The sequence below is a fragment of the Xylocopa sonorina genome, chromosome 3 (assembly GCF_050948175.1).
Source record: "Xylocopa sonorina isolate GNS202 chromosome 3, iyXylSono1_principal, whole genome shotgun sequence".
In the NCBI taxonomy this organism is placed as follows: Eukaryota; Metazoa; Arthropoda; class Insecta; order Hymenoptera; family Apidae; genus Xylocopa; species Xylocopa sonorina.
Genome location: NC_135195.1, coordinates 14,970,467 through 14,994,056, shown reverse-complemented (window position 1 = coordinate 14,994,056; position 23,590 = coordinate 14,970,467). Strand labels below are relative to the sequence as shown.

The window sequence follows — 23,590 nt, the reverse complement described above, 5'->3', positions numbered from 1 at the left end:
GAAAAAGCATTCTATTCTTTCCAACGGCGGCGCACCAGGGCCATCGTTTCGAGTCGCAGCTACATGGATGCGATTTAATTTTCAGGCATCCTGCCGGGGACAGAAACGGGGCGGAGGAGAGTCCCCTCTTCAATTTATTAAATGGAAAGGTATACGGAGTGACGCTTAATTGCGCGTTAATACTACAGGGGGATAAATCTGGAGCACGAGAAAAGGGGGCTGCATATCGTATGAAATATAAGTTGCTCGTGAGATAATCTTTCCACTCTTTTTCTCTTTTCTCTCGACACGAGCTGAATTAGAGGAAGTGCTTCGATAATTTACACGCGTACTGGAACATATTTCGAATCGTGCATACGATTAAATATGAATCGATAACACCCGTTCGTTATTCTATATCCAGACTTACAAAGAGAGCGAGACGATGGCTTGAACGAAACGGGGAAATCTCGAGCATCGATCCTGGACTTCTTAAAAAACACCACCGCTCGTGGCAATTTACGTTTAAAGTTCACGTGGCCCTGCGACGATAACTCGCGAGCGCCGTGCAGAAATCAAAACAGTCGCGCCCGGCGTCGGAAAAATGGCGACGGCCGCGGGGGTGATTCGTTTCCTCGGCAAACACCGCGTCTCCCCGCGCGAGAGGGAACGAGAGGAGAAATTCGTTCTGCGATTATTAATAGCCGACGATTCGGACGGTCGTGGCATCAACAACAAATACCTCGAGCACGACCAAGTAACGAGGGTGATGTTTAAAGCGCGACGAAAAACTGGGGGCTGTTTCGATCGATTGATCCTGTTTTCGCTCCTCTCTCCCGCTACCTTTCTCCTCTTTCTCTCAAACTGTGTCTCTTTCCCACCGTCTTCTTCTCTCTCGCCTCGTCTGCCTCGTTCTCTCTCTCCCTCTCTGCTTCTTTCTCGCTCTCATTCTCTTCCTTTTGTTGCTCGTCCACGGAAATTGCATCGAGAGTGAGAGGAGGAGGAGATTCGAGACGGAGGTTGAATCTGGATAAGATTTTCAGCCGGCTTGGTGGACGCCGGCCGCGTAAATCGAATTAACGAGAAGTAATGGCGGTTCGCGCGCGCGCGAGATTCAACGAGCTCCCACCCTCTGTCTCGAATTGTTTAGACACGCGATAATTGGGGGGGGGGGGGGGGGGGATTATTTTCTGGTTGCTCGTAGGGATAATCGCGCGATATGTGTCCAGTGGAAGAAATGTTCCTCGCGAGACGTAAATTTACGCAAAAAAGTATTTCGAAAACATCCCTTCAGTAGTGCGTTTGCTTATTCAACGATTTATCTACGTGTACGAGAATTCCGGTTCGGAAATTACTTAAAAATTCGAAACGCCGCGCCGTCCATTCTAAACAGGTCCGAACTGTTTTCGAGAGCCGCGCGGAGAGAAAGAAAAAGGGGTGGCGTGGGTGTGGAAGAGGGTAGTTTGGATGCAGTAGCAAACAGGCAGATTGGATTCCCGACTCGATTTACCGGAATGCAGAAATAACAGCTGGCGAGGTCTCCTCGAGGCCGATCCGGCTTTGCAATCTTCTCCTCTTTTCTTCCTTCCGCCTTTCAGACACGCGAGAGAAGGGGGATAACGGGGAGCGCGGCGGAAGAAGAGGAGGAAGAAGAATGCGGACGCCGGATTCGAGGGACAGTTCAGTAACGGTGACTCTAGAATGTTTTATATAAACGTACGTGTGTGTATATGTACGTGTACAGTCAGCCAGGGAAGTCTGGGTGCATCCGTCGAATGCGTTATCCATGGGGAACGGCTTTAACTCGCGAGACAATTTCTACGGACGGACATCGAGTTTTGGAGAAGGGTAATATTCGTGGATGAAAATAGATTCTCTTTCTTCCTTGTTTGATGTACACGCTGGTGGAAGATTGGCTTAAATGACGCAACGGGGAATCGCAGCTGAGAAAGTCGCTGGGCAATTCCGTTTATCGAGCTTTCAGATTAAGTTCTACCGTTGCGAGATAAAGGAGCGACAAATTACACCGATTCGCTTGGACACGACATGCCAGGACAAGTAGAATAAACGCAACGCGAAGAAAACTAAGGAAAATACAGAAGGATGGCGAGATCGCTAACAAGTAGAACACGCTAGCAATGCTCAGCCGCAGTCTCGCGAGTAGAAACCACGATCTATGGTCAGACACTGCACCGCAAGTAGAACCAACGACTTCTGATCAGACACGCCACGGGAATTACATCGAAATCTGTATCGTAACTACAAAATTAGGGGAACATACATTATAGATGGCAAATCACGATTGTAAATAATGAAACTAACTAATCCTTTTACAGGAGAACCTTCGATTGCTGTTTTAAAACGTCTGAAATTTCCAAGCCATATAATTTCTACACTTTTCCAACGGACTGTACGCGCGTATAGACCAGTGTACCCCAATCTCTACTCTATTCTCTTCTCCTACGCGAAATCCCTTTTATTCCGTCCACCTTCGAAAAGATAAACCGTAATTCCAACGCGACGTGGACCTTGACCGTCGTGGTCCTTGATACGGGATCCAGGGATTTGTAGGCTAGGGCCAAATGCAAAAACGCAATTCTGTCGGGCAACGTCTGAGGGCCGCCACTGTCGGCCGCTGATAACAAGCGAGTGTTAATTTCTCTAATCGGTTCCCAGGCTTCCGTCGCTCCTTCTTTCCGTCTGGGATGCAATTTTCGTGTAACGACGGCCTGGCTAAGCCACTCGAACGTTGCCTTCTGCACCCTTCTGCTACCCTTTGGTCTCGCGTTGCTTACGGTTCCTCGTGATCGTCGCGCGAAATAGTTAATTGATATCGTAGACAATTCTAGATTAGATCACTCGTGCATAATTTAGCGTCAGTATATTTTATTAGCGGCCAGATAATTTTTTTTACAGTACAAATCCTCGTCTCGAAATTTTCGCAAGTGTCAAGTTTCTTCTGTTTCTCGTATAATCGATTCTCGCGTGACTGTTCAAGTTGGTCCTTTGTACTCCTCCTAGCGAACGAGAGGGTAGAGGGAGAGTGGAGTTTCTCGAAGCTGATCATTATTGGCCGGAAACGCGGGCCACGCTGTCGAAGCGCTTCCTCGCCATCGGTCAGCAATATTTACACCTCTCCCCCAACCGGATGGAAGTAACCGCCGCTCGCTGCTAAACGAACCATTGCGCTAGTAACGCTTACCACGCGGCACCGCGCGCTTCCTATCGAAGATCCGGACTTCCGTCATTAAACGGTATTTAATTCAGCGGCGCACGGACCACGGGAGAACATCTACGTCTACTGGTGGATCTAGTTTCTCTTCCTGCCCGCTCTAGGTGTCACTATCTGCTGTTACAACTGCTCTATACCTCTACTGTAGAGAGAGACAGAAGAGAAATCTCGTCTGCGCACGAGTCGAAATTTTCTACGACACAGGTGAATTGAGTACCAACTATTTAAAAGATTGAAATTTCATACTGACAAAAATTAGAGGGTGCACAGATCTTCTTTTTCGCCAAAGAAACATCCTAGTCTGCGAATTAAAAAGGGATGCTCGATCTCCATTGGCTAGTGGTTGATTTTGATTGAAGCATCCCGCGAAAAAAGAAAAAGGAGGAGAACGAGAGCCAGCGGCGTTATTGAATGATTCGCGGGCCGTCGAGTTTTATTGAAATATTATGTTAAAAGAGAAACACCGCCTGGCGACACGGAGGTTCGGTGAATACATTTGACGGCGAACGGGGGAAAACGGAACGGAATGGCGCGGTTAGAAAGCAGGAAGCGCGGTGAAAAATTTCAATCCCCATGCGTGTTGCGCTAACGGTGCCATGCGTGGCATACATAGGAGGGGGGAGAGGGCGAAATGCTGGATGAATTTTAATTCCAGCTCCATTACCGCTCGTTCATAAAACGCTGCCGATGTCGCTGTTCAACAGCCCATGCAAATTCGAAGAGGGAACCCGTTCGCGTCCTGATTGGTCTTTATTGGGATAATAAACCGTGAAATTTCATATTAACGAAACCAACCTGTCGAACGTTTTACGTGACTTGACAGGGAAACTACCTTTTTGTAATTGCGCACCATTGTACCGTTGAAAAGCGTTTTCATTTAGAGAAACAAACGCGTATCCTTCTCAAACGCGAATGTTTGAATCGGTCGATCCCGACACTACCTACCTTACCAACGATATGCGCGTAGCTTGTGAAGTGATTTCGCTTTCGTTTCCACGCAAATTACGTATCGAGAGTTGGCCAGATAGAAGTATCTGGTGAATCCTTAATCGAACCTACAACTTGATAATGAGTTATTTAAGGGGCAGAAGGATTTTCCAGGCGGAGTATCGATAAATCCACGGCGCTCGGCGTAAATAGGAGCCACCTGTCGGTGGACCAACGGACCTACTCGCGCATAATAGATGAATTAACTGTATTTTGATTCCAAACGCAGACGGCTCTTTGATCGCGGCCGTTTTCGCGTCACCGCGAACCGCATCGGCGAATTTCTGAACGCACCCGACCGTGCATCGATTCACCGCAAACCGAATTCGAGTCTCTTTGCTTTGAATTTCTGAAAACTCGCCCTGTGCCTCGGTATCGGTCAAGTGAGCTCCAATGACAGATTTAAAGCTGCCTGGGGCGAGGGGAGAGACAGTTTCTGATGTTTTTTGGGTCTGTTAATGTCGCGGTTACAGTGGTTTTCGATTGGTCGACGCGTTTAATGACGCGTTTGCGTTATCGATTCGCGATAATCAGAAGAGACTAATGACTTGTCTGATGGATAATGGTGTACGCGTAAAAGGTACAGGTGTACCGAAAGACGGGAGTTGAATGCTTCAGAAAATGGTGCATCAATTCCACGTTATTTCGTAATATGTACCGTGACGATCCCTAGATTAGGATTAAGAACAGAAAAGAGAAAGGAAGTAAATGTGTACGCTTCTTAAAATTCACAAGGTTCCAGGTGAACTTAATCATTAGTCGATCGGATATCCGACGTTCCATTGGGTTTACTTACTGGCGAAGTAAGCCAGCATCGCTGTCAGCGCAACAGCGAGGAGGATCAGCGCGATCGAGAAACACTTCCAGGAGCATCTGTGCTGGCATCGTTTGTCGATGTGAAAACGTGACGGCGAATACGGTGAATAAGGTGGCACCGCTGCAGCCCGGAATCCTGGCATTACCATGGCTTGACCTTGGGCGCCCACCGTTCCTATACCACCGTTCCCAGCAGCCGCCCCCAAACCACCACCCAGAGAGCCGACTGTCACCTGCTGCTGCGGCGGAGGAAGCCTGTAACAATTGGAGAACTGACATTATTACCTTGCTAATTACCATGCGATCCTGTGAGCTATTATTGAAACAGATCACTGAACATCAGCCAGAAAAATCCCCCAAAAATATAAAGATATATTCGATAGAAGCACGATCTATATCAATTGCCGTGGGATCAGTTTGAACACCAGCGTCTAACACCCACACCCTTCTCTCTCGATTCGAACCCAATCCAATTCACCCGTTCGACCAACAACTCCATTTACCCAACACCGAACGTTCACTCGAGACAAAAAACCAACGGTGAAACACGTTGTAGCCATCTAATTCATCACGTGATCGAGGGGAAAAAGAGTGAGAGAGAGAGAGGCGAAAGAAAAAGGAGACACACGCCAAGCGTGTAAAAATCGCCTCCATTAACCTGGACGCAGTTCTGTGCAGCGTCGAGCACGCTTCCGACGGAGACACCTCTCCGGGGTGACAGGTTAAAGCCTCGCCCTGTCGAACCTACATCAAGGATTTTATTTTCATCACTGGTGATATTTATCTTCATCCCCGTATCGAGAACCGTCCCCCGCCCCCCTTTCTTGTGCCAGATGAAAAGGGCAACGTCGAAACAGGGATTTAATACGGTGCGCCCATGGATAAGTACAGACGCTGATTCAGTAGCGAATGTTTACGAATGTATCTTGGGATCAGGGGTGGAGTGTGCTTTACTTTTCGGATCATACGTAATCGTTTTAAGTTATTGCTTTAAATTAAGTCGCTGTTGATAAGCAGTGGCTAATTTAATAATCGCGTTTCGTATACCTTTGGGATTAAAATGAAAGATAAGATGCAATTAGAAGCATAATCGTGAGTCACCGTGTACTACGGTCACAACAAATCTTGTCGGCTGCTATTTATGCAACGCTTGATTCGCTGAACGCGGAAAATCCCGCGGAAGAACAACGTTACGGCCGTAGCCAAATGAAAAGCGGACTAAGCGGCTGCAGGAACTTAACAATACCAGCTCGAAGCGGCAATATTGAATTTTCTGCTTAAGATTCTGTCTGCGATGGGCAGGTGTTGCAGCGGAGGGACGGAATTACGCGGCTTGAAAACGGCGCAAATTGGGCCACAGCCTGGCTGGCCGCCTTTTCGATCGAGGGAAATGGCGAACGAGGATTTGGACGAACGGATAATTTCCGTGGAAGGGGAAACGGAACGAGTTGTTCTGGGAATTTTGGGTGCTCGAGTTTCGCTTCTTCCTGTTGCGTTTTTTTTTCTTTCCTTCTACTGAAAAGGAGGAACAAAATTATCCTCGTGTACACCCACTCGTTGCGATACGAACTCACTGCGCGAGCCGTAAAGGAAAAAGAGCGAATATTTATGACAGGAAGCTTCGAAAGAATCTCGCGCGGTGAAATCACAGGGTTACAGCTCCGGCAGTACATCATCCGATATCTTTTTTTATCGACCACGTGGACGATCCTCGTGTTCGCCGCGCGTGGGGAGACATTAAGATGTCTCACCTTGCTCGCGTAACGTATCAATTATTTAACAACGTTGGACAAACACCGTAAATAATCGCGGCCAGTTCTCGCCGCTTCGCGATCCTATAAACGTCCGCTCATATTTCGTACGGCTTGGAAGCAATCAGACACGACGCAAACAGAGGGACCAAGAGCAACGAAAAAGCACGAACAACGCGACTGCAAGGGAGCTCAGCAGTGGGGAGGGGAACGCGGGAAAAAAGAAGAAGCAAATGTCGCGCTGGCAGAAGTCCCGAGACAACGTCACGCTGCTTTACCGACCGAGCGACACAGAAGAAACGAGCAGAAGGAGAATAGGTAGCGAGCGATAAATATTGCTCGACTCTTTGTTTTTTTTCTTCCACCGCGGATCATTAAGTTGAGAACAGACGGCGGCAGAAAATTAATTTACTAAAAGTATCGGCGCGGAGTCCGCGCGTACGGGAAAAACCAGCCGGCGAAAGAACTTTAATGGCGAAATAATGGGGGTCTTAAAAGTTGGACGATGGCCAGTGACATCTTATTCGATCTCTGAATCGCCGTCTCGCTTGGGAGTCGCCTTCCCCTCGCGGCTTTCCTACAGTCGTTCCTTCCGTTCGTCTTCCACGTGACGCGAGCAATTTATCGCGAAAAATACGCGGCTTAATGAACTCCCGACACCGGTGTCATGCGCGATATTTTATAACCGATGTAGCTGGATTTCACCTTGGCCAAGTATTTTATTTCGTCTGGGAATTCTCGCATTTGGACGAGCTGGAGATGACGATCTTATTATTAGAACCGAATTTATCGGTACATTCGTGTACATGATCGTTACCAGTTCTTACAAGGACCGCGGTTCGACGCGACGAGTCACTGTCACAGTCAACGCGCGTGAAAATAAAGGAACAAGTACTTTTTATCGAGTTACGCGACAATTTCTCTAAGGTCGATCGAGGCGGGGGGCCGTGTTTCCAGCTCGAACGTTTAATTGTCATTGGAAACGCAATTCCGTAACGCGCAGCACTAATCAACTCCCGCGGCGCGGATAAAGCTTTAATGAGATTGCGAACGTGGCGCGGTGAGGAAGAACGCGAGAACGAGAGAGGCAGAGGGACGGAGAGAGAAAGAGGAGCAGCGAGAGCGCGGCGAATTTTCCACGACGGTGACAAATAAATACAGCTTAGGTTAAGAACCTTCAGACAGCTGTACAACCGTTTCACTACGGATAACCGGATTCCTGATTGCATGTAACGGACAAATGAAGCGAGGGGAGTAGCTGAAAACAAGATGAACGACTGCCGCGAGGAGGAAGACGGAGCGGTGGCTGGATAGAGAGGGAAAAGCATGGCGGAAGAACGGAGTAAGCAGCAATTCGGGGTGTTAACGCCACGCGGCCCCCCTCCCTCTTCAAGCTCGGTAATCCGTTTGCGCGAGTAAAGCAGTTAGCGAAAATTGGGTTATATTTCCTAATCGATACGATGGATTGGGTTATCCCGCTGGTACCACCGATGGATCCTCGATTACACTCCACGCACCTTGCTGCCTTACATTTTTACGGTCACTAGTTTGCAGTTCGCTGTTAGATTATGGAAATGAGATTTCCAGGATGAAAAGTTTATCAAGTGTTTTATCTCGCAGAGTTTTTCTTCCCCAACCAGATTCGCGCAATAAAACGCGCAAGTGCCTCCCGCGCTGCGGCGAGGAAGTCCAGAACAAGTGGCGCTGCGCTAGGAAGGAGGAAAAAAAAAAAAATTCCCTAGCCAAGAAATCCCTCGAGGTGGCGATAAAATTGCAGCTTTCGCTATAAACCTCGCCTCCCCTTGACTCGATCCACCCGATATTCTAATTCGTGGCACGTTCGACCTTTCAGGTGGCGGCCATTCTTCCTCCTTCGTGTCCCGATACGCGTCCGCTCTAACCATTGAACGTTCTCGATGGCTCGCGCGCCCGCGCAACTGCGACACCTACACCGATTAAGGGAATTGACCGGTTGTCTGATATATTGGAAGTTAAAAGGGTAATTGCGGGTGGCGTTGCTGTCACATATTGAGTCGAGTGTTGTCTGAGTGGAAGATTGGAGCGAACCGAGCTGCGAGCCCGGGGGACAGGGCCGAGCGTGTGATCCAATTATGATGTAACGAACGCGTCGTTACTCGGAACACGCTTGATAACCAGACCGAATATAGGCTCCGAGCCCGTGGTCAGACGCACACGAAACGTTCTTTTCTGTCGGGACCCGGCCACTTCGTTAAGACTCGTCCGTTTCTGCTGCTTCGACGATCCCTTGATCAAGAGGAGAAAGATTTTCGCGGAGAACGACGGACGATTCGATACTTTTTCCTCTGGCGCAACAAACATACTCGTTCTCGAAAGCAACGTCTCCCTGGTGGTTTACCGTGGCACTGTCCACTCTCGCGAAATTACAATAATTTCCATCTGAGAACTTCATCCAATATCCGTGGATAATAACGGAGCGTCGTACGGAAGTTTTAGTCCATCAACGCGGCTCGAAAACCTAGACGGACGTATTATTACCCTGGCAACCGTTGTTTCGACCATTTCCCATCAAGCTGCCGTAGAGGTGAACGTATTTAAGGAAGGGACACTGGTTTATTTGTCGCGAACACGATCCACCGGGACGCGACCGTTCGCAGAATCGCGCGCGCGCGCGATGCCAGTCCCGGAGTGGCGAGTTACGTCTGAAGAATTCTAATAAAAATCTGACACCTCCGCGCGTTCTCGGAAGAAAGGTAAAGCGACACGAAGATCCGTAACTCGACGCAGGAGTCGTCGTCGCTTGAAATTGAATCGTAGTTCCGGACAAGGGAGGAACAAAAAAATAACAGAGGAAAGGAATTATGACCGGTGCTGTAACGGGAATAACGAGAACCCTTCGCGCGACTAAAGAAGGGTAAGACGATCCTGGAAAATTCAAACGTCCTTCGATTTTACCTCTGACAACGATATTATCGGCTAAGATGTAACGATGGATCGGTTTATGAATGATAACCGGCACGACCGCGTCGTCGCGTTAAGATTCAAATTATCGTACAATCGGTCAATTACCGCGTTGACAGCGTCCTCTTGTAGGTTAGCCGGTAAACACGGCCACCTAACCTCCGAACTAACCCTTCTTTAGCCTCTCGTTCGCCCTCTAATGGAGGCGATGCCTTTAAGAGCACGTTTGCTATTAATGGACATGATAGCGCTGAATATTCAAGGCGATGCCTCGGTGGAAAGGTCGGGACGTTATCGCGATTTTAAAGGAATCTTCGGAGCTCTCGCGTTCGATGACCTCGTGTGGTTTACAACCCCTCACAGAGGTGGAATCTCGTTTCACGCGGCGCTCTTTGAATATTAATCTCGCCCGGTAACGAGGAAATGCCGCGGCGACAGGATCCTCCGTTAGTGGGCCATAGGAAACACGATTGGCGCTTGGCTAATAATTGGCTAACGATGACAGTCGAAATGACTGGGACGAGAGAAACATCGCTTGGACCCGCGGTTCGTCCTCTCGTTCGGTCCTCTCGACATTTTCTAGGAATAACTTGGGGAATATTTTTGGTCCTTGCAGTCGATGCTCTTTGAAGTTCTCGAGTAGAGGTTCCTACCTCACTTGACTGTCGTTTTGACTGAAAATTTGACTAAAATTCCATACTCTTCGATTCTGAATCCTTTTCTAGAACCGAGAGACGATGCTCGACGACGAGACTGTTCGTCCACAGAGTCATCGTGTCATCGTTTCAGGGACCAACGCGAAACTCAGCTGGTACAAGGCCGGTCAGTGGCTGTTATCGAGCGAAAGGCCAGCGGATGAATCTTTAAACGGGTTCCACGGTCTCGTATCCCTCCGACAGTTGAACACGAGAACTGACGGCGGCTAATGTCAGTCGCGACGTTATAAAATGCGACACCAGGCAGCTGCCGCGCGCCCTCGGTAATACAATCCCGCGTAAATCCTGTCTCCTCTTCTTCCGCGGCCTGTACCAGCTTCCGTGGTTTATTGCTATCCGGCGTCGCGTTAAAAGGATACCCGGGGCTGCAGAGGGGCGACGCGTTACGTGGAAGTCGAGCCCGTTGCCGCGCTTCCTACGTACGTCATTCTTCTATTTCGACGCCGGTGATTGGTATCGATTGTTACCAGGTGCGAGAGTCTAGGAATTTTTGCATCCACTCGAACCGGGCGCGCACGGTCCCCGTTTGACACGGTTCAAGTAACGGGGAAAAGGTTTTGCTCTTGACACGCGCGGTACAATTTCGCGATGACGTGACTGAAATGCCAAAGTTTTCGCGTACGTTTTTTCGCTGCGACGAATTTTTAGCTTGTGTCGCCCGCTTTAGGGTCGAATGGTCCGCCATTTACGCGACGCTAAGCGATCGTAGACTTTAAGACGCGATATGGATCACAGTTTGCTAATAAGAAGACGAAAGAGTTGATAAAGACAGACTACTGTTGTTAATGAGATTAACTCGAAATGAACTTAATTCGTACAGAAAACTGATATTACAAATGTCGACGCCCGCTTGGGCGTCGTAGAAACTCGTTATAATAGATAAAGCCGCGTTCCCCGTAAGCCCACAGGGGCGAGAACAAAACGCATCAGCTCGGAAATCATTTCCCGATTCGCGAACCCTTGTGCCATAGGGCAAGCAAGAGATAAAATCGCGCGGTAAGCGAGAGAAATCGCTCTCCCTTTCACGCGCCGTGTCCTCGAACGAAAATCCGATCTTTACTTGTCACCCCGGGTTTAATGCGTGGACGCGTAATCTCCCTCCGTCATCTGCTGACATTTCATATTGTATCTTTCTGGACCCCGATTTCACGGGACTATTTCTTTTCAACGGCGAACAGTACGGATTCGTTCTTGATCGTGGCGTCAATTTCGAACCCATCGCTACCGTAGATCACGGTTCGCGAGACAGTAGACTCGTGTGCAGCATTTGCAACTGCGGCAGTGCGCTTGCGTGCGCCGCTCGACCCAAGCTAACTCGCACGAAAATGTTCATCTTGCCAGGAAAAATATTGCAGCGTCCACTTGCCGTTCTGTATCCTCCGTCTCTTATTCCGTTTCTTTATTGCGACCGATCAGAACTGAATAATGCAATGGGCGTTCTGCATTCAAAAGTGTATCCACCCCGCCTCGCCCACCCTCGTGGAAACGATACCATTGTGCATATATGGATAGATGTGTGCGTGCACAGGCGGTTGCATCGCTATACTTGGGTATACACGGTCTGTTCCTCTCTGTTCAAGAATTTACGCACGACGGACTTCTAGATTCGCTTCGTCGATAGTTTTAACACAGATTTATGCCGTTACGCGGCGCTCGCGGGAAAAATAGATACGGTAAGATGAGGAAGAGGATAAGGGTGAAATTGGAATTATGCTGTGCGTGCCGTGATACGTTTCTCCGTTCGCTGTTGGATTTCTAGTAGAAATTGTGCACCGTGTATCGACGTTATTCCACTGTTTTATCTTACATTGTATACGATACTCATAATCGTGATGATTATTCAATGAAATTAGAAGAAATTGAATAGAACCGACGAAGAAGTATTGAAATTCGAAAATCGCCCGCATCGTTTCTCTTTACCTCGTTTCTCCCATCATTTTTTATTCGTCGACTAAAATTCGCATTTCAGATACGGGACCAGGCACGCTGACAATCACGATTTCCCGTTTCGAGGCGTCGAAACGAGCGAGTCGGCGCGCGTCCGCTTCTCGTTTTGTCACCACGATGCAATCCGGCGGCAAGCCTGCCAAATCGACTGGTCGATTCGCCCGCGAAATCTCATCGCTTCTGCTGGCTGCGCCGTGTGATCAGCAACAGCAGTTTAGCAGAGATGGGAAGGAGATTAATAAAACGAATTGTAACGCAACCGGTGACTGTGATTCGCCAATCGGATTCTTCGACCGTGATATCGCAATTGCAAGTGCCATACTTCTATCCGTGAACTCGTATCCCCTCCTTTCTCGTTCTCACCTTTACGATTGTCGCTTCCGTACAATTATTCGCGTTACGTTTCATTTGCAGCGTTAATTACGATAGAAACATTCCTACGCTCGTCGAAATCAGTGGCCGTCTCTGGTACAAAAACAATATTTCACTCCGACAGAAAAATATCACGCGAAACACACTTTATCCTTTACCCAAAGCAATTAATCCTCTTACTCTGAAAAAGGGAACATAAAAGACCGCAAACTTTTTCATAGACCCTATACAGTAACCCACCAGCTCCACTCAAAGCTACCATGGCAGTACCTTTTTTAACAAGATCAAAACTCCTCCCTTAAAAACAACCCGGGTACACCTGAAACGCCAATTCTCGAAGAGTGTCACCTATTTAAGGGTGTCCCTATTCGTTTCCGCTCTACCAAGAGAAAACGAGGAAAGGTACCCATCTTTGTCGCAATGACAAATATCTTTATTAAGCGTCGAAAGGGTGCCACTCGAGTCACAAGGGACCACGGGAACACGTTCGACCTTATTCAGTTTAATAATATACCCGTACACCATACAGTTTGCAAAAGTCTTGCCCTTAAATCGGCGTACGCGAGGAAGGATCCAACAATGGCGCCGGTTCAGGCGTTTTTCCGTCGTTAAACCGGTATTCACGAGAGCGTCACAGCAGATGGCGTCCGTGCCAGTGGAATACCCTGGCGAGATTTGCCCACCTGAAATCCTTTGCCCGGTGTCGCGTTCAGTTGCGCGTAATATCCGTTTCAATTCGTTACGGGGCCATTGTCGGTGTGAAAATCGTCAGCGTTTCGAAGTCATCGATGGAGGAGCGAACGGCACGAGGTAAAGAGCGTCGAGGACGAAGCGTTGGAGGACGCGCTAACGAGACGGTTTAGCGAAGTGTTACCAGCTGACGTTTCTGTGTGCACGATTTTCTTTAAAACTTTCGGATACTGTGTGTCAAACAGGAGCGTGGGCTGGCAAGTAGCGCGCGTGTATGGTTTCTGTGGGACGTCCATGAATGTTTCATCGAGCAGAGAAATTTTATCGACTACCCAGGGGTTGATTTGTGCAAGAGAGCTTCCGATTTATCACTACGGTTATGTGTAGCCGGATCGTTAACAGCGTGCAGATGTTTTAAAGACTCGGCTGGATATAGGCCACGAAATGGGATGAGCGTGTTATTCGTGGGCGTCGCGGTATCTATTTTCGACGCTTTAATGAATTAAGAAAAATGGGCCGGCTCGTTTCTTCTGCTGCTCTAACCGTGCGCCAATTATGACTATATTTAAGTACGATCTATGATCTATTCCAACATTACGATTTTTCCCTCTCAACGCTTTTAACTTCCGTTATACGTTAGATTTATTTAGCGTTGGCGAATGTATTTTTACACGTTTTTATTCGTCCTTACGACGCCGCGTACGATAAATAAAGCTCTCAGCGCGGATTACACGGTCTAATAAAATTTGTATAATGGATCACGCGTTCGTTGCGCATCGTCTTCGCCGTGGGAAATATCAGACGCGAGGAGCGTCGGGCGAATACGCGAAAACTCGCGCGCGGGGGTTTCTCGTCCGCCGCAACGACGCCTCCTTCTTAGACGCGGCGTGTGCATCCTTTAAAAAGGTGCACCGCTATTGTCGAAGTGCATACGCGCGGGCTTCCACGACGCGAGAGGGCTGCGCTCTTTCGCGAAGGCTGACTTAAAAAGCGCCTTCGCCGGATACACACGCGATGCCAAACCCTTTGAGTCATCTCGAACGCGCGGCGAGAGATTCGTGGATCGGTTCGAATATTATTTCTTCGCCAACGACGAGGCGAAGCGTACTGGATCTACTCGTGTGCACGAGAGATGTAGACCTTGATTCGGTTGGAAAACATTGAAAACCGGCGAGTCGATGTTTCGTAACGCGGGACGCAACGGAACCTCATCTCTGGACCCAGAGATTGGATCTCGCGTAATTGAATAACACATTTATGGGATATGTATAGAGTCAGAGGGACGTATAAGTTCTCTCTCGCTCGCTGTTCCTTCAGCCTCGTCTCTAACATGGCCGAAAATTATGCACACCAACGATCGAAGCTGGAAAACGCTATCGCAGCATCGGATCACAGGAGTCTGGGCCGCGATGGATAGCGGCGTTTATCGAAACCGGTCACGTTCGACGCTGTTGTTCGCAACACGCGCTCCCTTGCGAACAAACGAGGCCGTGCGTCCAAGGAGAGGGACGGACGACAACAAAGAGGAGGGAAAAAAAAAGAGATCGAGGACGAAGAAGCGTCATCCGATGGAAGAAGAGACGTTATTACGAGATAGGGACGAATGGAGCAGCCTGAGCGGAAAAGATCGGCCGAGATGCGACCGAGTTAACAAGAAGATGGCGGAGAGTAAAGATGCTCGAGGTTAAGTTTCGCGGCGGCCATGTTTCCTTCCCGCCTCGGAGAGCACTCGCGAAACGTTGCTATTAAAATGTTCTCGAGACAAAAGTATTTGTTTAGAACGATCTCTGCGCTTCTTACGATTAACTTCTATGGTAGCCTCTCATCCACCACTCTCTGCTTCCGTTCCTTAACGCGCTTCTGCTCGAAAGAATCCGAGAGGGTTAGGGGAGGGTGTATCATCGAGGGCTTGATGGCGGTCCGCAAAAGTTTGCCACTATTCGATCATCCAACCCTTGGCGGATGAACGCCGCCTGTCGCATTCTAACAATGCGAACGAGGAAGAAAGAGGCGGCCGCGAACGAGTCCAGAGAAATAAGGGAGGGCGGATGACGCGAAAAAGGGGGCAGGGGAGAATATTACGCCACGTGTGCCCGTAATAAGACCGCGCGCGCGTGACGATAATGCAAAAATACCTGGCCACCGCGGCGACGTTTTTGTTCTACGCCCGCCTTCGCCTCGAACTCGCGTTCCTTCGTTTTCTCGTTATCCTCGCGCTCCAACCCGGGCTGCTAACCTCGCGCGTCCCTTCCTCTCCCTTTCTTCGCCCGCCAATACCGTCCTGGTATCGCGTCGTCCTCTTCCACGCCGCGTCGCTGAATTCGTTCGGGCGTGTCTCATTTTTGTATGGCCGCGACGATTACCGGCTTTGGCGAGCTTACAGCAGGGCACAGGGGGGAGGAAAAGTTGAATTTAGTTCCGCGGGATGATTACCCCTCGCGCGAAGACATCGCCGCGCGTTCCCAGCGAATTTTCGAGCGGTGGTTTCAAGTCTGATTAAGTTTGGCACACCTGGGTACACCTCGGTTTCGAGAGAGCTGATTTGGCTGCGCTGGGGTTAGGCTCGAAAAGGGGGTGGAGGGAGGAATTTATGGCTATTTTGTGGGTTGCAATCGGGAAAAGAGTTGTAATAAAGGGGTGTTCTTTCTGATGGGCATTTGGGTTGCGCGCAGCGGCGGATGGGAGGGTTGAATAATTTCGAACCGCTAACAAGGGGAGCATTTTAATTAATTTTAATATCAGAGGCACGGAGGATCTAACGAGCATAATGTATCTTAGTGGATCGAGATACAAATAGTAATGCGACCCGTGGACACGTAAATCAGTTTGTAGACGCTTCATCGGGAAGAATGCTGATTTTCATTCTTTACATCGCTGTATTTGAAGCGGTCAAACACTATGGACGATGGGAACCGTTTCAACGACGAATTATAGAACTCCCTTTGAACCACTCTAGCCGCTGTTTGTCGAGAAGAAACTTTCATCAAAAACACCGTTTGCAGAGAGTTATCAAAGAGAGTCCCGTGAATACATATCTAGGATAAAATCTGCTCTCAATTAATTCAGGAACATATTATGAAAATCGTTTATGTTTTGCATCAGGTCTTTCAGAGAAAGTTTCTCTGCGGGAAATACTGTTCTGAAAACGATCCGACTAGAATTCTGCGATAAGTAAATTCTACGTTGAGTTTCAGGCCATGTTGGAACTAGATTTAGACTTTGAATTTGATACTGGACCAGTGGTTGGATGTATCTCGTTTTTGAGAATATATTCCGGACTTTGCAATGGTATTACTTATCCTTGTTGGCCTTGATAACGTCCCTGGCAAGTCGGACGCTGGTTAGGCGTATCTCTCGGGCCATTCAACGCACCAATTGAAGTAATTCGTTATTATTTAATAGCCAACAAATGTAGCTCAAGGCTCGTCGCGATCGTGTTATGGGAAACACTTTGAAAAGGTAGGCCCTTCGAGCTCCGCAGTCATAAAGCTTCGACTCTGAAAGCTGCATCCTCGTATTTCGCCGCTAATCACGTTTTCGTTGGAAAGCGGCATTATTTACGGTTTCCTCGAACACGAATCCGTCGTTCGCGCTTCTTCTCGAAAAGTTCCAAGTGTCCCATTAGCCTGGAAATCTGGGAAGTCTCCGGTCAAGTGCAGTTCCTTGGAAACGGGGATGGCAAAACGAGCCGGGCTTTGACGTTTCCACCCACTTTCAGCTTTCTCGAACGCGAAAGGGCGATGGGTACGGGGGAGAGATTTTCGAAATTTCACCTACCGAGCCAGCATTCGAATTTCAGAAAAAAAAAGAAGAGAAAACCAGCGCGAAAGGTTCTCCAACGAGACCACGGTTGCTCGAAAGTTCTCGATAATTTAAATACGGAATTGCTCCGCGGATGTGAAGTTTTCCACGGGTACCCAGCGTCCCGATAAAATTTCTTGCGAAGAAACGCACAACTGCGAGGCAGCATTCAGAGGGATCGCTCGCGAGCATATCGTCCGAAAACTGGCCGCGGGCAGACAATGGAGAAGAAGAAAACCCGCTTCCTACCGGGCAGCACCCATTCGCTTAAGGGAGCGAACTCGATTTACCGCGAAGGGTCGGTCAGTGACGTAACGAAGTCGAAGGAAATGTCGGCAGAGCGACGGAAAACGGCGTGGCTAAGGAGAACGCCAAGCGTAAGGGGGACGAGCACGGCCGCCGCTGCATCGAAGCGCGCGAGCCGTCATTATTTTGAGTGCGACGCGGAGGACGAGCGGCGCCGAGCCGACGAGCCGAGAAACGCTCGAACCAGGGGCCGGTGTTTTCTCTAACGACGATGATAATGCCGTGTTTGCACGGCTCGCCTGCCCGCCTCGCTCGTCCCATTTCCGTGGAATAACAAATGCGAGCGGATCGTTACGCGGCACGCGACATTAACGCGTGCGATCCGTCCGCAGCTGGCTTCAATGACCCGAGAACTTGCCAAGGTACGAGGGAGAGTGTGCCGTGTGGCCCGCAGCGCCATCGTCGGGCCACCACGGTATCCTAAATCGTCCTTAACTTGTTTTACGTTACATCCGGTTACTCGAATGGGCAAATAACAAAATTTGACAGCGTTTCCACGCGCTCGCGTAGGATTAGCCGTGCGTTGCGGATGGAGCTCGTAATTTTTGTCGTTACGAACCTTGGTGCGACGTTACGCGATGAATATTGCGAGCTGGCGCTTCGTTACGCTCGCGTAAGGGTGAACGTTGGAATGGAAAATTCGTCGAACAACTCCATTCGGACGTAATGGTTCAATCGTCGTGATAAGTCCTGTCGATATAAATAAATGTTTGCAATATTCGTTAAAAACGAGTGACGAGCTGTCACTTACATGTCATATTGTGTTTACAATCCGACCGACGATCGATCAACAACTTCTTTCTCGCGAATCAAAAAAGCACTTTTCAATTACGCGCTGCGCAAACTGTTATATAAAACGAATCTATCCTCCGATGAAAAAAAAAAAATGAAATCCACAAGTACGACCGCTAAAACGAGAGAAATGGGAAAATAAAACAAGTTATCGTTTCGCTCCCCTGAAACGAATCCATTTAATTGCACTGTTACACAGACTCCTAGATATCGCAAACGAACAACCACTCCAATTGGAATGTTGTCGGTAAAAAATTACGAAATGAAGGTAAACACGAAACTAATTGTGATTTCGAGAAATTTTCGAAAGCCTCGCCTGTTTGCACGATGTCCGCTCGAATTCTGTAAAAATACGAAATCTGTTTGCCCCACGCGGAACACGCGCGCTGCTTGGGGCGAGGAGGAGGCGAATTAGGGTGGGAAACACGCGTTGCCCAGTTCACGTGGAAACGTTTGTATCGACGTAATTACGGCGTGCGAGTTGTTACGAGATAAATAATATTTACTCTTCATACGAGTGTACTCAGAGTCCGGCGCTCTTCAAGTAGCCACTTAGCCATGCCTGCCAGTTCATTGTCTGACGCGGAGCATCTCTTGTCGATCAACCGCCTATCCACCTAATAATGCCATTTTATCTTTCATCTGCCTCCGCGAACAGCCAACAGACGCGTATTGTGCGTGAAGTTGTCATTATCGCCACGCACCATACAGACAGAGTTCAAGGTAAAATTGAAACTTACTTCTGCGACGCATTAAATACTGTTAATTACTTTCCAAAGATCGACTCTCATAAACGAAGCTTTCAAAATAATATTCTCCTTTCGTTTTCTAATCTGGCCACGTGGTAATTATCTCTTCTATATTTTTACTTTTTCAGTCTTTAAGCGTTTACCATTTCCACTCCCCCATTTTCTCTTGTCACTTATCAGCCGATTAGCCAGCGAAACTAATTGATTCCAACGCGTTGCTTATTCTCTATCTCGCCTCGCGACTATCAACGGCTCTTATCTCGACTAATTATTCATAGGCTGTGTTATTACTCCTAGCGTCTCCTTATTAATGATTGTAGCGCGCGGCATGCAAACGTCAAGTGTTAACAATGCGACCGACGATTCTGCGGTTCGACTGATGCTCGAGATCGAATGTGTTCGATAGATGGGGTGGACTCGAGTGAGTGGTCCTCGAGGGTAGGTTATGGTTGATTCGCGACCGCTCTGAAGTTAATGACTGAATCGAGCGCGGAGGATTGTGTCAAGGAAATAATCAGAGTACGACGAGAGCGTCGAGTATAGAATATGAAAGTGGAGAAAACGAATGAAACACCCTGTAGATCGAAGCTGTACAATAATAAATGATCGCTCAGTATCTTTAAGCAACCGTTTGTCCCCAGTGTTCCTCGTCTTCTATTCGTTTCGGTTCGATCCGCCTTGGGCCGACCACTTGTACTCCGATCCGACCTCGGAAGAGCTGACCTCCGTCGTCCTGAGTCAACTGCGGGCCAGATAAATTTAATTTCAAGGGTCACGACTGTTCGCTGCATTATATATGTATGCCCTGTCTGCGGATTGCCTGGTAGCTGAAGCTGGCGAGTATTTGGGCGTAGCTCGGCAAGAGGAACGCGGGACGCATCCCTCACCCGTCCAATTTCCTTCGAATCTTTGTATTCTCGCGACTGGTGGAAAAATTAGCGAGAGACCACCGAAATTCGGTGGTTGGACTTCACGCGAAAACAATTTCCACCGCCCAGCAATTTGCCCCGCCGCCATTTTCGATTGAGGCTTCGCGTTCGCTCGTGTTTCGCGCGTTGGTTGAAATAAGGGAATCTTGGACATTCGCGACAATCGATATCACAGTGAAATCACTTGATACTTATGCTTCTTCTATTCATAAACCACCTTATGGTCTCCATTTCCAAAGCATAAACGTCAAGGCTATCAGTGCACAGAAGAGAAACACCGATAGCACCGCTGTACATCTCCAACGCGTTACATCGCGTCCCTTTGTACCAACACGAAGGACAATATCTCCGCGGTCTACTTCGACACACCTCGCTGGTCAAACACAATAAATCTACAAGCTCGCCAGATCCTACCAATAATTTCGACAACCGGATCGAACGTACAATAGGCCGCGCGTCACGCAGCTGTCCTCGCCGATGCGCAAGAATTATCGTCGCGCTTGTAAGCGCGACAAACGAATTTTGCCACGGCTAATAAGTGCTCGCAACGAACGCGACTCCCCCCTGTCCATCGTCTAATGAACTTGAAAATCACTTGATCGTGCGAGCTTTTACCCGTCGACTTCCGACCACGGGACCCCGTGTTCCTCCTCTCGCACGATATCGTAGTATCCACACGCATACAACGTGTTTGTCTATTTATAGCCTCGAGTAGAGCTTTCTTCTGTGTCACGCGGCGTCCATTCAAGCCAGTGCGTCCACGCGCGCGCGCAAGAACCATCAGGGGGTGGAGAAGCAAAGCGATGATAATTTAGAGCGGATTTGTGTAGCGCTGCTCAAGATTTTCAGTGAGATTGGTGGTGGAATTCGTGTTCGATGCTTTTCAGAAGCTTGTATGCTATATTCGAATGAAGGTTGCATAGTAGACACGAGTGCATTTGGTGATACTAGTATATGGGACCATGCGGTTGCAGTTACCAATATTTGTAACGATTTCTGTATGGACTGAGAGTGAAAAAATGTCAATGAGTATTGGTGAGACGCGAAGAAACTCTATTTAACCCTTTGATTGCTGTTGGTGCTTGAAGATGGTTAGAAAACTTGCAATGCAACATGGGATTCTGGATTTAGTAGGTATAAAGAGGCTTTAGAAGTTCTTATTTTGGCACAGATATTATCCAGTGGAAGATCTTGGTTAATTTGGCAAGAACCATCACGAGTGGATAGTTATCAGATCTTTGCCATGGGAATTTATTCGATCTACAACTTGATCCCACAAAAGGATCGTACGAAAACGTTGGCAACGTTCGGTCTATGTAAACGGTGATCGCCACTCGACTCGCCCGTTGACAATGTCGACGACCCATACACGATACGGCTGCCACCCTTTCAACGCGTCACGCCTGCAGGCGGAGTTGGTCGAACAATAATCGCGGGTGCTTTTCAGGATAGTGATCGATGATCGTTCTTTCCACCTTGCGGAGCTCGCGGAGCGTGTACTTTCGTTTCACGGAAAAAACGCGGCGGTGGCACAGAAAAGGCGAAGGGAGAGTCGGATTCCTTTTTTAAATTTAGGGTGAAATTCCCCGATACAGGGTGAGCTTCTTCCAGGTGCTTGGCTTTTTAGGTTCAGCGTAAAGGCTTTGATAGTTTACGATCTAATGGATCGATTAGTTTGGCAAGTTGGTAGTCCAAGTAGTCGTTGACTATTTTTAAAGAATTCCTTGGTCACTGTCGCACGGTTTCTTGCAAATCATTCGACGCTGATTATCAAGTTATCCGTTGAACAATTTGCTGCTTGTACCTCGTCCGTGAAACGTAAGACATGTTAGTTATGTTTCTTATCGGGTAACTACTTTTCGAGAGCTTCGTATTGACACGAATAAACGAAATCCAATAAACCTCCGGCTAAACCTGCGCGAGCGCGAATCCTTTCTATTTATTGCCCTCAAACTGTGCAGGCGGACAAGATTTATGACAGCAGGAAACCCGGTTTGATCCGTTGCAAATCTATCCGCGGGCAATATTTCATCCGATGCCGATGTACTTTACAGTTTTTTTCCGGAACTTATCCCGGATATCTCGGAATAAGCTTCCTACCGATCGATCCCGCTTCTTCCAGCTGACGCGTTACCAGCGACAAACAAGGAAATAATAAACGCTCGTCCAATTTGCGGCGTCTTGCTCGCGCATGTCAAATCTATGCCTTCAAATTCCTTCGTGAACTCGTGAACGTTGTTTTTAACAGTGGAAACAGAGCCACTTAAACCATAGAAACGCGCAGTTTACTTGGAGGTTTCGATTGGCGAATAAAAATAAGTTCGATAGAAAATAGACATCAGTCTGTTCATTGATCTTATCGAAGATTTAGACGCAAACCATAAATTACTAAGAATCGAGGAACCTGGTACGGATCGATGAAGATATATTGCATCGCTTGCCACGCGAATGCTTTCTCTGACACCGAAATGAAATACAATCTCGGAAATATGTGCCACACCGTAACCGTAACGACACCAGCAGACACATTAAACCCTTTACTCGCATCCCACCACAGCTTCCACTTCACCGGAGTAACTAACATTTACTCTTTAAATCATTTGGCTGTCGTAAATCTTCTAAAAGCGCGGAGCCCATGGACGAATTCCAACGGAGGTTATAAATTCCACCGAGAGATGATAAAGTACTTATCTAGCAAAATTGTGTTATAAAATACTTATACAGCCTTACGCATTCAGCGAGCGGTGTAAAATACAGTTGACGAGGGAGAAAGGGAATTCGACGATTAAATAACCGCCCCTTCTCGTTGAAATCGATCCAAGCCGCGCGTGAACGAGATCGAGAGGATGTCGAGGACTCCTCTTGTTGCTTCTTACGGATTCGTTTCCGTTAGCAACGCCAATGCGCGTTTCCGAATTTATAAAGACCGACGATGCATCACCCAAGTAAGGGTCGCGCATACCGGAGAACCAGTGGACGTCGATGGGCGCCCGTAACGGGGCGCAGAGGGCATTGGCGCGCCTCCTGGCGGAAGCACTATTTCAACGTAATTGTCGTTTCATCGTTCCCTCTCGTCCGTGCCGTCTCCGCGCGGCGTACATACCGGCTGTCACCAGGGGGATTCCGTCTTCGTGTGGGCCACGCACACGATATTATTGCATAGTTACGTCTTCGGCTGGTAGACACCTAGCCAGACGAAATTAGCCAAGCCACGGACGGCCCAGCGAGAGAGGAAGTCGCCAGAAAATGAGAGGAGTCGCGGCACTGGAGGGCACTTACCGACTTCCTGTGGCCAGCGGACTCGCGTTGCTCCTGTCTCGTCGTATCGAGAGGATACACTCCCGCGTTACGTTTACGGGAAAGTCGCCCGTAGGGGTGATATATTTCTGGACGCGTGTGCGCCTTGCGAGTTTCTTTGGTCAGATGTTATGCCGTTGGGAAGCCAGGTGCGCTCGATGGACGAGCCACCGGGGTTAATGCTCCTTTTTCAGTTATATTAGTAGCGAAGAAAGACTGAATGGTCGCGGGACCGGAAGGGTATGTACTTTCGGAACTGCGAATAGTTTTAAGATGTTTGGCGGAT

The 23,590-nt window shown here is 48.4% G+C and overlaps 3 protein-coding genes across 8 annotated transcripts in view; 1 reads left to right on the top strand and 2 right to left on the bottom strand.

The window, feature by feature from the left end:
- The window catches only part of Ten-a (Teneurin-a transmembrane protein), a 568,813-nt gene that overhangs the window by 31,626 nt on the left and 513,597 nt on the right, over positions 1-23,590 (bottom strand). For all 6 annotated transcript variants that reach the window (XM_076893038.1, XM_076893039.1, XM_076893040.1 and 3 more), the window contains one exon: positions 4,995-5,269. In XM_076893038.1, coding sequence (XP_076749153.1) covers positions 4,995-5,269 — 275 coding nt within the window. The remainder of the gene's footprint in view (positions 1-4,994; positions 5,270-23,590) is intronic.
- Positions 1-23,590, bottom strand: part of Pold1 (DNA polymerase delta 1, catalytic subunit) — a 139,838-nt gene that overhangs the window by 44,595 nt on the left and 71,653 nt on the right. The gene's annotated exons all lie outside the window — the stretch shown is intronic.
- LOC143422434 (E3 ubiquitin-protein ligase RNF14) overlaps positions 1-23,590 on the top strand; it is a 223,599-nt gene that overhangs the window by 153,098 nt on the left and 46,911 nt on the right. The window lies entirely within an intron of this gene.